This window comes from Dipteris shenzhenensis, chromosome 5 (assembly GCF_047967505.1).
Source record: "Dipteris shenzhenensis isolate YYH24624 ecotype China chromosome 5, Dip_SZ_1.0, whole genome shotgun sequence".
Classification (NCBI taxonomy): domain Eukaryota; kingdom Viridiplantae; phylum Streptophyta; class Polypodiopsida; order Gleicheniales; family Dipteridaceae; genus Dipteris; species Dipteris shenzhenensis.
Window position 1 is genome coordinate 60993395 of NC_141600.1, and position 13566 is coordinate 61006960.

The 13566-nt window shown below is 47.8% G+C and overlaps 1 protein-coding gene across 3 annotated transcripts in view; it reads right to left on the reverse strand.

Moving 5' to 3' along the window:
* The window catches only part of LOC147902272 (uncharacterized), a 269182-nt gene that overhangs the window by 234474 nt on the left and 21142 nt on the right, over positions 1 to 13566 (reverse strand). For all 3 annotated transcript variants that reach the window (XM_087374747.1, XM_087374745.1, XM_087374746.1), the window contains exon 4: positions 9611 to 9672. In XM_087374747.1, the coding sequence (XP_087230873.1) occupies positions 9611 to 9672 (62 nt within the window). The remainder of the gene's footprint in view (positions 1 to 9610; positions 9673 to 13566) is intronic.

The window sequence follows — 13566 nt, forward strand, 5'->3', positions numbered from 1 at the left end:
AAGGGCATTCTAGCCTCACCTTTGTTGTTGTTGAAGCTTGTTTCTAAGTTGTGCTAAGTGATTGAAGTGACTGAAGCTTGCATTGTGGCCATTTATGAAGTTTAGGACTGAGTCGAAGAAGATCACTGCCCTTTTGTTTATTGAAGGTCGGTTTCAATGGTTCCATTGCCGGGATAGTCACCATCCTCCTACAGAGGTGAGCCCTAGTAGTGTTGGGTGAAGGACACCTTCAGTGCAATTGGTGCTATAGCCATCAATCTTAGCAAGCATGTCACACTGTGAGAGGCCATTGACCATTTCAGAGTAGGAGGGGCAGGACGAAGACAAAGCATCAGAGAGCTTTGAAGAGGAGCACAGTACCAACGGGAGTGATGACCAGTAGGGCAATGGGGCTCATCCAGTCTCTCCTCAGCATGCCACGGAGGACTCACAGGATGAGGTAGATGAGGTAGAGGAGCTTGATCCCAATGCACTTTTTCAGCTACGAATGCAAAGTGTAGCGGGAGCCCTGTCGCAGTTGCAACATGCTGTCACGGAGATTATGCAAGCTCCTCCCCCTATGGTTGCTTCCCCTGGAAGCAAAAAGTCAACTCAAAAGAAACATAAGAAGCATAAGAAGACTCCTAGGCATGTTTCTTTCGATGGACAGCCGTCAGAGATGCCCTCGATCACCCCTGTAGCGGGTAATGCCAATAACTTTCATTTAGTCAATCAGGGACAGTAAGCCCTTCCTCAGCCCATGATGCATCCAAGATATTTCGGAGGGGGATCAATTTTTCAGGCAATGGTGGCACCATCCGCAGAGGCACCCGGAATGCCAGGTAGCTTTATGGGCAGCACGCAGCCGGGAATGCAGAATTTCCAGCAACCTATGATGGGTGGAATGCCCCCTGCAAATGCCAATATGATGTACTCAGACATTGGGATGCAGTCTGGAATGCAGACAGGAATGCTTGGGACAATGGGCAATACTTGGAATATGCCACAGATGCAGGGAGTGGGACCTGGAATGCCAAACCCCACCATGGGTACGGTTGGAATGGCTTAGAATGCGGAAGCAGTGATGCCCCCACCGTTTTTACAGCCCCCCGTTTATGACAATCTCACCCCTAAAGGCAAATTGAAAGATTACGAGGGAGGGGCAATTGTCAAGTTTGAGACTTTCAATGGGATGCAGGACAGATTGAAGGCTTTGACATTCGTGCAACAGTTTGATGCTACCTACTCAAGTGGACACTTCATAGAATCCTCCGAAGTCCGAAAGGCAGCCACCTTTTTGAAGGGCAATGCGCTCCAATGGTGGACCAACCTCCTCTTGCAAGGCAGAGCACCTACCACTTGGGCCGAATTCAAGCAGGTCTTCTCAGCAGCATGGCTCACTACCACTTTTGAGGTGGATATCATGACCGCTTGGTACAGGTTGGATGCTGCAAATTGCAGAAATTTGGAGGACCACAATAAGAAGTTTTGGGAAGCCAAACTGCCAGTGAATTCTTACAGACATGTACCGCTGTCCGAGCAAATTGAAAGATATTGCTGCGGGTTGCCAAAGGAGATGCGGGACTACTGCACGAAGACAACGGTTTCCAATATGTCTCAGTTGGTTGAGAATACCACTACAGCTTATGCACTAATGCAAGGGAAAGTTTCTGGGTTCAAAGGAAGCTCACAGGAGACATCAAGGTCAAAGGGCAGCAAGATGGAATCCCCTAAGAAGTTCAGAAAGTTTTCACAGCCCATGAAGGCAAAGTTTGTTGGAGGACAGAGGCGAGACCCGCACGTCTGATGAGGAAAAGCAAATTCTCTATGATGCCAACAGGTGTTATATTTGCAAGGAGGAAGGCCACAGGGCTTTTGAATGCCCACATAAGAAGCGGAAGTTCCCTCCTTCTGAGCAGGGTGAGCACGAGGAAAAGAGGACTGATCAGAAGAATAAAAAGCCCAAGCCCACTGCTGGTCTTTTGCCAGACTTGATAGGGCCTGTTCAGAATACAGATGCTACAGAGTTATGCCGGGCATGGGCAAGATAAGAGACCAGACAGCTCTGATGTTTTTCGATCCGGGAGCCAAGGCCAATTTCATCTCTCCAGAGCTGGCTGGAAAGTTAGGAATAAGGGCAAAAGAAATGGGTCCTTTGTGTGAAGCAGATATGGCTTGTCTCGGACTCAGCCAGTCAGTTACTCCGGTGACAGGCAAGCCATGGATGCATATTCAGAGCTACATGGACACATAAGAGTTCTATATTATGTCGTTGAATGGTTGTGATGTGTTACTGGGGATACCTTGGCACTTTCGTGTTGGGGCTGCTTTGGATACAAAGAATAAAACAATCACAATCACTCACCGTGGCAAGACCCAACGTTTTAGATGCTAAATTGAAGGGAGAATCCATCCCTGTTGTATCTGCTTTTGCCATTGGCAACGTAATGAAAAAGCATCTTTCAGTGTACTTAGTGTTTGCATCTGAAAAGAAGTCAGTAGAAGAAGAGTCTCATTTTTCTAAGCTGGAAAAACAGCAGAGATTTTCTTTTTCAGTTTAGGGACTGTTTTTCTGACTCACTTCCACAGGAGTTGCCCCTTGAAAGGCCAGAAGACCACATGATAGGAATATGGGTTTTCTCAGTCATGCCACTATCCGTAGTCATATCGGAAGAACTGTTCATATAATCCGTGGTAGCAGTCCTCCTAACCGACCTCCTTACAGGGTTAGTGCAGCCCAGCAAGAGGAAATTATGAATCAGGTCAAGGACCTGCTGGAGAAGGGGCTGATTCAGCCCAGCTCTTCACCTTACTGCTCACCCATGCTCTTGGTCCAGAAGAAGGATGGATCTTGGCGGATGTGCATTGACTATAGAGCCCCCAATAAGATTACGATTAAGAACAGATTCCCTATACCTCGGACAGATGATATTTTGGATAGGTTATAGGGGTCTGGAATGTTCAGCCGCATTGATATGAAGAGTGGTTATCACCAGATCAGAGTTCAGCCAAAGGATGTTCACAAAACAGCATTTCGTACCACATTGGTATGTACGAGTTTCTTGTCATGCCATTTGGGTTAACCAATGCACCTGCCACCTTCAATAGAGTGATGGACAGGATTTTTAGAGAGCACCGAGCCTTTGTTGGCACTTTCTTCGATGACATCATCGTGTTCTCTCAGGATGAGGCTGAACATAGGAAGCACCTGGCAATTGTTCTCGAGGAGCTACGGAAGCATAAGCTGCTTGTCAATGCCAAGAAAAGTGAATTCTTCATGCATGAGATCCATTTTCTCGGGCACATTGTTTCCAAGGATGGAGTTAGGATTGACCCTGCCAAGGTAGAGGCCATCAGGAATTGGTCACACTTGAAGAACATCCATGAAGTACGCAGCTTTCTGGGCTTGTGCTCGTACTACAGGAGGTTCATTCGGTATTTTGTAGAGATTGCATCTCCTTTACATGCCTTACAGAAGAAAGGGGCCACTTTCAGATGGGGTCCCAAAGAAATTGCAGCTTTTGACCTACTGAAGTAGCGACTCTACTCAGATCCTGTGATTATTTTGCCAGATCTTCGCAAACCCTTCGTTGTCCAAGCAAATGCATGTGGGAACAGCGTATGAGGGGTACTTATGCAGGATGGAAGAGTCGTGGCATACGAGAGTAGAGTGCTCCAAGATGCTGAAATGAATTTTGGCATCTATGAGAAAGAGATGTTCGCTGTCATGTCGGCATGATCTGGCGATGGCGACAGTCATTGGGGTCCAGGATCATGACGGTCGATGGGATCTGGGATCATGACGGTCGGTGGGAATCTTCTTTGGCAACGACTGGCCGGATATGAAAAAGACCGCGATCGGCATGATACAGGATGGCAACGGTCGGCGTGATCTAGCGATGGCGACGGTAGGTGGGGTCTGGGACCGCGATGATCAGTGGGATCTAGGATCGCGATGACGGTCGGTGGGATCTGGGATCGCGATGGTCGGTGGGATCCTTCTTTGGCAACGACTGGCGGGATACTTGATGGCGTCGCCCAGCGGGCTCCGGAATGGCGACGGTCAGCGACCACATCCTTCGCCACCGGCACCTCTTCCTCTCCATGCGCAGGCCTAGCAAAAGCCCTACAATTTTGCAGTGCGCCCCAATATAGGGCACCAGGTGGCTATAGCCATATGTTGGCCGAGCAATTATGGAGTGCGGACCTGATAACAACACCTATTTGAAGCCACGGCACAGCTCCCACAGATCGCATGCACAATTTTACAGAGGAGGCAAGAACAAGCCTCATAGCTCTCACCTAGTCTCCTTTAGGCACAGCTCTTTGCACACGACAGCCAATCCATAATGGTTGCAGCCCAAGCCACAGGTCAAGCAGCCATACAAAGAGCAGAGGAGTACCGGGCCAAAGCGGAAGAGCTCGAGCTAGCCCTAACAAAGCTCAAAGATGACCTTGCCACAAGCAAATCCCTAGTCCAAACTCTCATAGACCAGGTCGACAAGGCAGAATCTGGCTTGCGAACAATGCTGGAGCAAAAGGCGTAGGCAAAGGCGCAGTACGCCAAAACACAGGAGCACCAAGAACGATAGATCCAAACTCTACAGGATCTCTTGGCACAAGAACGGGGACTTACGGTGTCCTCCAAGCAGAGAACGAATGATAGTGCGCCCCTGGCCAATCAGAGGAGTCAGGTTTGGAAGACTGGGAGCAACAGGAGTTTCGGATGTACAAGGAGGTCTCCGCACAGTTCGCCACATACACACTTGCACCACGCACCATCCCCCGAACCCTCCAACTTTACTTCGACGCACAAAACATCATCTTCCACTTAGACCTCGCAGCTCCACTACCTCCTAATGCCCTCCAAACCATCCTTCGCCGTAACCCCAACCACTGCCGCCCCATCCTAGCCATGTCATACTTTTCGTTAGATCTCCAACCCACTTTTCGTTACTATGTACTCCGTACTTTGGAGCTGGCCTGCTGCATCCGGTTCGTCGGTAGGTTCTTGTGGTGCTGCATCTCGGGACAACACAGGTCCTTGTGTTGCTGCCTTCAGAACCTTCGCGGCTCGTACCCTCATCTTCGAGACCCACGCAAACCACCTTTCCTCGGCCGCCCAAGTGTTTGGTGCTGACAAAGCTGTTGGGGGGATATGGCAGTGGATGAGGTGGATTGGAGCTTGAGGCTCGAAGCGCGAGCTGGTGGTGTGGTCTTCTTTTTGTAACGGATAAGAGACGTTCTTGGGGCGACTGAGGTCTTCTATGCTGCTTGGGCTTCCTCAAGGCGTCGGGTCCGATTGAAGTGACGTTGGGCATAGAGGATAGCCTCTTGTACTTGTTGTTCACGAATTTCCTGAGTGGAGGATGGTAGTGGCGGTGGGGTGGGCAATGGCACCGGTTTACCACCGCGGCTGGATTTCTTCTCGCTTTGGGGTTGTACTCCTGTTGGGGGGTTGGAGGTGGCTATCTGTCCTCTTGTGTAGTTTCGTTGTCGTGGACCGGTGAGGGTGGAACTGAAGGAGTAGGGCTTGGTCCACACAGAAGGACTACCGCCATACTGCCACCATTTGTAAGTGACACAATCTGGGCACACCAGTCGATTTGACAGTTCACGGCGTAGCACCAGGTTCTTCCCAATATAATCTGTTCATCGATTGCTTCTGTGGGAAGAACATAAAATCGTATTTCCACTGCCTCAAGACTTAAATTCACAAAACCCAAGGTTTGTAGGAGCTGACCGTTTATGGCTCTTACTAAAGCAACGGTGAGGGTTAGAGGTACCTGTAGCTTTTCCCATACCTCGCGGGAGATGAAGTCGTGGCTCGCTCCTTGATCTACGAGTGCTTTGATGCGCATGCGTGAAACCTCCAGTTGAACAAGCAACCTAGCTAGCTCCACTGTTAGCTCATCCGTTAATTGCATCTGTTCAGTCGTTGCCTTAAGTAGTGTCATTTGCTTACGCTATCGGAGCTTAGCATTACGAGCTCTGGCTTCCTCAATGGCCTAGCATTTCATCCTAGCCACCTCCGCATTGACACGGTCCCAAGAGCCCACCTCATACGGCGCCTACAGGACTTGGGTTATGACCAAGAGATCATTTGGGCTGTCATGGCACTTTACGAGAGAGTTTCAGACAGAGTTCGGGCAGGATCCAGGTGGACAGACGAGATCATGAGCACCGTCATGGTCAAACAAGGGTGTCCTTTCTCGCCCACCTTGTTTGGCCTCTACATTGACGAGCTTGAGACAGTGATGCAGACACAGGGGGGTGTAGGTTGCTCTCTTGCAGGCACGCTGATCCAAATTTTGCTCTACGCAGATGACGTGGCTCTCTTGTCTTCCTTAGTAGAGGGGCTTCAGAGACACCTAGACGCACTACAATCCTTTTGTGAGTCTCATGATTTGAAGGTCAACCTGGGTAAAACCAAGGTCATGATCTTCAACACATCTCGAGCCAGCATGCGTCAGGAGCAGTTCACATTTGCGGGGTCATCGGTTGAGATAGTTTCATCATACACTTATCTTGGGGTTACCTTCTCCAGACCCAGCTTCACTATGAGACCCGCGATGTAGGCACGCTTGAGTAGAGGGTATGCTTCATTGGCCAGACTAGAGAGGTAGTGCTTCCGCTCGCACTTTCACGATCCACCCACCAAGGGGTTGCTTTTTGACTCCTTGGCTCGCCCAACGGGGATGTACGACAGCCCTTGTTGGGGGCCAGACTTGTCGGATACAGAGTGGGACAGTGTGGAGCGGCTACAGGTTCTCATGTTATCATGGATGATTCGTGGTAAGTCATCCGTTCCTCACCAGATCATTCAAACTGAGTTTGGGTCACCCCCTTTACAGCTAGATGCTGCATTTCAGGTCATCACATATCTGTACCGAGTTAGGGAATATGGGAATTATACCTCGGGGCATAGCAGGCTACCATGGATAGCTCTATCCTATTCTATGGCACTTGCAGCAGGAGGAGACCAGAGGTGCTGGTATGCACGTACAGAGAGATGGTTTGAGCGATTGGGGCTCCACATGGATAGACTACCTCCCTTCCAGTACAGCATGGATGCTCCGTTTTCTCCCCTCTTATCACACGAGGTCAACCAGGTTATCCGTGAGGATCTACTACAGCTACACACATTTCGGACCTAGTTGGGACCGAGTGAACTCCCAGTGAAGCTTAGCTTCTACAGAGATCACTTCTTACATATCACAGCAGAGGGTTTCATTGACCCACCAGGATACACACAGATTCACCTACCCCACTCGCTGAGGATCTCTTGGGCAGGTTCCGGGTCTCTTCACACAGACTTCGCATCGAGAGCGGCAGAGCAGAGCGACTACCCAGGGAGAGGCGCATATGCACACTGTGTGACATGCAGGAGGTTGAGACAGAGGAGCATTTCATCTTCAGATGTTCTGTGTACTGTGAGATCCGAGGACATTTCCAGTGCCTCTTGAGGGATAGTTATGGGATTTGGGCCTGTTTCCTGTCCTACCCAGACCAGCGGTGTTTGGCAGGTTTCATTCATGAGGCACTTAGACACCGTGAGAGGATACTTCGAGCACGGAGACAGGAGCAGACTTCTTCCTCGGTTGACCCCTCTCAGAGCTCTATCACGGAGTTCTTTCAACTAGATTACATGGACCCCCACGAGACGAGGCCTCGACATGACCGTGACCCGGAGCCTGTGACTCGACAACTCAGACAGCGGGTCGACACACAAATCACACTCAGGGACATCCCCTCCTTCTTTAGAGTTGGAGCCCGACCGACGGGGGTCATAGTAGCTCTGGTGAGAAGAAGAGCTACGACCAAGAGACGTGCCAGGACCGCACCTCTGAGTGGCCGATAGCACTCTATTGCCAACTTCATGCCTCCACTGTCCCATCCATCCTGATATCTTGCTACTGCCGATGATGATGATGATATTGATGACGATGCTAAGACTGATATATAGTCGACCATCAACATGACTATGTTGTACTCATGACTTATTATTGTTATTCTGCATTTTTGCATTTTGCATTGGTATGGATGCTCGTCTAGTAGCTCCACTACCACAGCTTGTTGTATCAGGATTTTCACAGTCTCATAGACCCATTGGTCTTCCGAAGACTTTAATAAACTTTCTTTCTTTCTTTCTTTCTATGCACGGCTTGAAGGGTGGAGAGAGTGAGTGGCCCGTAGTATTTTTTTAATTTGCTCCCGTTAAGATAGCAATCCATTTCAATCCCATCAAGGGTGGCTATTTGGCACGACCCTTGGGGAGTGATCTCAACCACACGGTAGGGATCCATACCTCGGTACTTTAGCTTGCATTTGGTATTATGACGCTATATAGGAGTGCCAAATCTCCCTCTGCCAGGTCCTTCTTGAGATTGCAGTCGAACCACTTTTTACGCCGGGCCTTTTCTACCCAGAGACAGTAGGCTGTACGCAACCTTGTCTCTTCTAACCTTTCGAGCTCAACTAGCCGTTCTACTAACGGATTCTCTATAAGTCTTTCTTTAACGGTAAGACGAAGGCTAGGCACTAAATACTCCATTTGCATTACCGCCTCCGTCCCGAAGGCTAGGCTGAAGGGGGTACAGTGCGTGGCCACTTTGTAGGAGGTTCTATAGGCCCATAACGCTGCTCTGAGCTTATGCTCCCAGTCGGTACGATGGGCTTCTACAATATAGGTGATGATCTTACAACATGTTTTATTGGAGCTCTCAGCCAAGCCATTGGACCTAGGGTAGTATGGCGTTGACTTCCTATGTATGATCATAAACTCACTAGTCAAGATTGCTATTGTTTCGTTGAGGAAGTGAGTTCCTCGGTCGCTGACTAACTCCAAGGGACATCCGAGCCACGTGATGACTTGTTCATATAAGAATTTGGCGGTGGATCTCGCATCGGCCTTTACCGTGGCTCTCCCTTCTACCCACTTGGTGAAGTAATCGGTGGCCAGGATGATGTATCTGGCCCCGGTTCCCTTAGCTGCTGGGCTTGGTCCAATGAAATCGATGCCCCACTTCTCGAATCTGTCAGAGCCGTGGTCCTTTTGGCCTTAGCCGCGCTTTTGGATACAGGGGTTTTCGGACTTGAAGGGGGCTCTGCCATTGCGCTTATGGAGCCGACAGGAGAGGTTACCCTACTACTCGCCCTGGTCGCCCAGTTGGAGGAGAACTCGTGGTGCAGCATCTATATCCCAGATTTCAATCTAGGTAATAATCATCCAATTTACAGGGCTAAAACGATCAAAGACATCCATGCTCTGTATCCCACCTTTCAATCTAGGTAATAATCATCCCATTTACATGCCAAGACGATCAAAGACATCCTGCTCTGCACCATCATGCACAACTACGAACGTGGGTGAAAAGGGATCCCTTTGCATCTCACACTGGTAAACACCATGCTTTACCTTTTTAAAGTCACATGTCATTGTCATTTCCAATATCTCTGATTCTGGAGATGCAGCATATACTGCTCATCATTCCATTGCCTATCTTCTTACACCCAGAACGATGTATTCCCTTAGAAAGATATGTCACTCTCAAGATCCCTAAAAAGTGCATACAAGTGCCAGATCTTTAACCAAATTTTAAAGAAATTTTGCAAGCTGCAGCTTACTCACTTGAGCATAGTCTGGATTTGAAAGCTGCACTTCCACTCGGCTTGAAGCAAAATCTACATTGCCTGTAACAAACATGTGACAATAGAGCTTTAATCTGGCATTTTGCATAACCCACCATATCTGGATTATTAATTAACAATGGTTAGTTAACACAGATGATGGAGATACATCAGCCATCCAGACAAAAAGTAATTCTATCTTGAATGCAGAGGCATTAAAGCCCAACCATGTGGTGAACCAATTCTATGCCTCATTCACTTGCATTTCAGTGAAGAGGATTAAAACCAACAGAAAAGCTTCAGCAAACTCCAACTCGTAAGCGACCTCGCCTCTTTAAAGTTTGCATTCATGTCCATGGTGCAAAAGTAGCAAACAATGCAGAATACTTCTATCAACAGCAAGGAACTATGTGTTAGAAAGGTCACTGACCCACCAGTGAGTTCCCATATGGGGACATACAGGAAGTGGATCTGTAGGCTGGAAGGGTGCTGGAAGGGTAGGCAGAGCTGCATCAAACCTCACATCGAGGTAGTTCACAGCAGAGTAGGGATGCAGTTTGCAACCCCTATCAGAAGGATATCTGGACCACAGCAGGGTTACCTTTATAGGCACCTGAAGGGCTGCCTAACTAGCAGTTTTAGGACTGCTATCAGATCGGCAGACCTGGCAGTCAACCGACCTGTTGTTATGGTCACACCTGGCCTGGTCCGGACTCTGGTCGGTAGGAACTGGGACAGATCCAAAGTCGGGTGAACTGGTTGGCCAGTTCTAGGGCAGGAGTGTGAGGCTCCTACCTCACTTTCTGCATCCCAGTGAAGCCCTTCCTTTAAGGCACGCAAGAGCAGATACTAGGAGCCTACATGCCACAGTTTTGTTCAGTCCTTCCAGACTGTATTTTGCTCATCACTCTGCTGGATGTTTGTGGCTTCATCCTGAAGCAGTTCTGCCACTCTTCTGGTGACTATAAACTGTATTTTTGGAGGTACGCTTGCTGCTCTATCTCTCTGCTTCATTTACAGTCTGTGGTTCAGATTTACTGTTAGGTGTGTATTGGAAAGAGTTGTCTTTGTTATCCGCTGTGCAGAGGTGCATACTTCAGCACTTGAAATTCTAACATGGTATCAGAGCCTCATCAGCAACTATTTGAATATCCCTCAGCCCTGACCTCATGAGAAAAAGGACACCCCATTTTCAGGAGCAAACCTCCATTTTCAGGTTCTGAAAAGTGCTTACTCCCCTCGTAAGCCTTTCATATCCTCGTCATGGCCAATAGACTACCCATCCCAAGATTTGGGGACTGCCCACCCTATCTCTAGAAGGAGGAGATCCGGAGCCACCTTCTGGTAACAATGATTTGGGAGATTACAACAGGAGTGGAGCTAAGGCCCCAGGACATCAAGAATGCTGCTGGGATATCAGTAACACCATGCAGTCAAGAGATTGGGTACTGTGTGATGCAGAGGCCCTAACCATAATCATTGACACAACTGCGGACTCAGTCTCTATGTTTCAACCATGGACTATTCTTAAGGACATGTACGCGATCAACAATGCAGCTAGAATCCCCGATCTCCAGATAGGATTGGGGGACTCAGTATAGGATCACATCACTCAGATAAAGGTAACAAGGGATCAGCTCTTAGCATTGGTCAAAAAAAGGATTCGGCTTAGGTAGCCACGCTTTTGCTTGGCATGCTCCCCAGCAGCTCCACAGGTTTTGTGACAACCATGATTGCAATTTAACGGTCAGCACCTATTACATTCGAAGAGCTATTGCCACTACTCCTACAAGAAGAAGCTTGTGAGAGGAAGTTTGATGGAGCTAGTGACGAAGCCTCTCTCATGAAGGGGAAAACCAAGGGTATGCCCACCATGGCTAAGTCTCAATCTGATGGAGACTCCAAAGAAGACAAGTGGGGAGATTCAAAGAAAAATAAGTGCTTCTACTGTGAGAAGCTAGGACACTTTGCTAAAAAATACCAAAACAAGAAGACGGATTTGAAAATAAAGAGTCTGACAAGTCAAAGGGAGTGACCAAATCAGAAGCCACCAACATCATCATGGAGGAACCCTTGTCAAAATCACCAAGAAGTACTCATCACTTGCAATGACTGATGGAGGAGATGATTGTTATGCTGACAGCGAGCATCAAAGAACATGTCAAAGACAAAGCAATGGTTCAAGAAACGGGTCGGTGTTAGTGATGGGCCATCCATTACTATGGGGAAAAGTCCGAGCTGCCCATTCAAGGGCACTAGGAGTGTTCCATTCACAACAACTACGGGTAGGGATAAGGTGTCTCATACGTACCCGATCTATATGAAAATCTTCTTTCTGTCAGCTAACTGGCTAAGAACAAGATGAAGGTCGTCTTCAATGAGGAAGAAATGGTCATCAAATCCAAAGCGACTCATAAAGTGATTGCTCGAGGTGTTGAGGAAATGGGACTCTACAAGAGAAGTGCTATGGTGTAACAAGAGGACACTAAGATGTCTCGAGTATGGCATGAGAGGTTCGGGCACATCGGTACACCGCGATGCGGAAGGCAAGTATGGTGGAAGGACTTCCACAACTATCAAACAAGCAAGAACTTAGCAAAGCTTGCACAAAAGGCAGGAAACACTAGGCACCATTTTCCACAGAGGCCACGAATCGAGCCATTGAGCCACTAGAAATGGTTCATTCAATATTTGCAGGTCTATATCTACCAGATCACTTTCAAGGTCAGAGTATTTTCTCAGCTTTATAGATGATTTCAGCAAAATGACTTATATCTGTCTAAAAATTCATAGACCCATGCAAAATTCAAAGAATGGGGGGCTAAGGTGGAAAAAGAGACAAGAAGAAGTCATTACTTTCAGAATATTTGGAACAATTTTAGCATGCTCAAACCCATCTCCACAATTGCTTGATTCTTCCACTATGGTACCCCGTTTTGCTGGGATGTATGTGTTATTGTCAACTGTCTTTTGATGCCGTTCTTCTTGCAATAAGCATCAAACTCATCTAATGTGAAGGTAGAGGTGGTCAATATGACTATCCACATCCTGAATAAGACAACAACTAAGTAGTCATGGGAAAGACACCACTGAAGGTGTACTCAGGTAAGAAGCCTATCACAAAACATTGAGAATTTTAGTCCTAACGCAAGCATGTCCACAAAGACATTAGAAGAAAACTAGATTCAAGAAATAGGAAATGCACGTTCATTGGATACAATGACGAGACCACAGCTTATCAACTATACGACAAGTAGACACAAAATGTGTTGGTCGATAGGGATGTAGCCTTTCAAGAGACTGAGCCCTGTCTAGGCAATAAAACAGCCTCTCATACAATACTCCTGACAATGCCCAAGCTCAAAGCAAAGGCAGCAGAAGCAAGCTCAGCAAGTTCAAAACTGGAATCAAAAGGAACAAATCCATAGCCACCAAAGAAGAAGACTCTTGTTAAGAAGAAAAGATTACCACGGTGGTACATGAAGACCTTGGAAGACTCAAGAGTGACTGATATCCCTGAAGTGAGTTCAAATGAACAAGAAAGAAAGAAAGAAAGATATATTAACACCTTCAAGAAGCCTCCTAGGCTTATGAGAAAAGTACACTCAAAATAGTATCTCATACAAGCCACCATGGGCTGATGCAAGGGCTCACTAGGGCCCTTGCTGAGAAAGCTCTAACACTGAACTATGACCTAATGGCTCAAATCAAGATGATTCATGAGCAAAAGACCTTCAAAGAAGCGAAGGATGCCCTTGAATGGGACAAATCAATGGAGACTAAAATGGCTTCCATTGAATAGAACTGCTCGTGGGAAATGGTACCAAGGCTAGCCAAGCGGAAGGTGATTGGGACCAAGTGGATCTACAAAGCCACGTACAAGTCAGACAGTACATTCCACAAGTACAAGGCAAGGTTGGTGGCCAAGGGTTACTCACAGGCCAAAGGCATAGATTA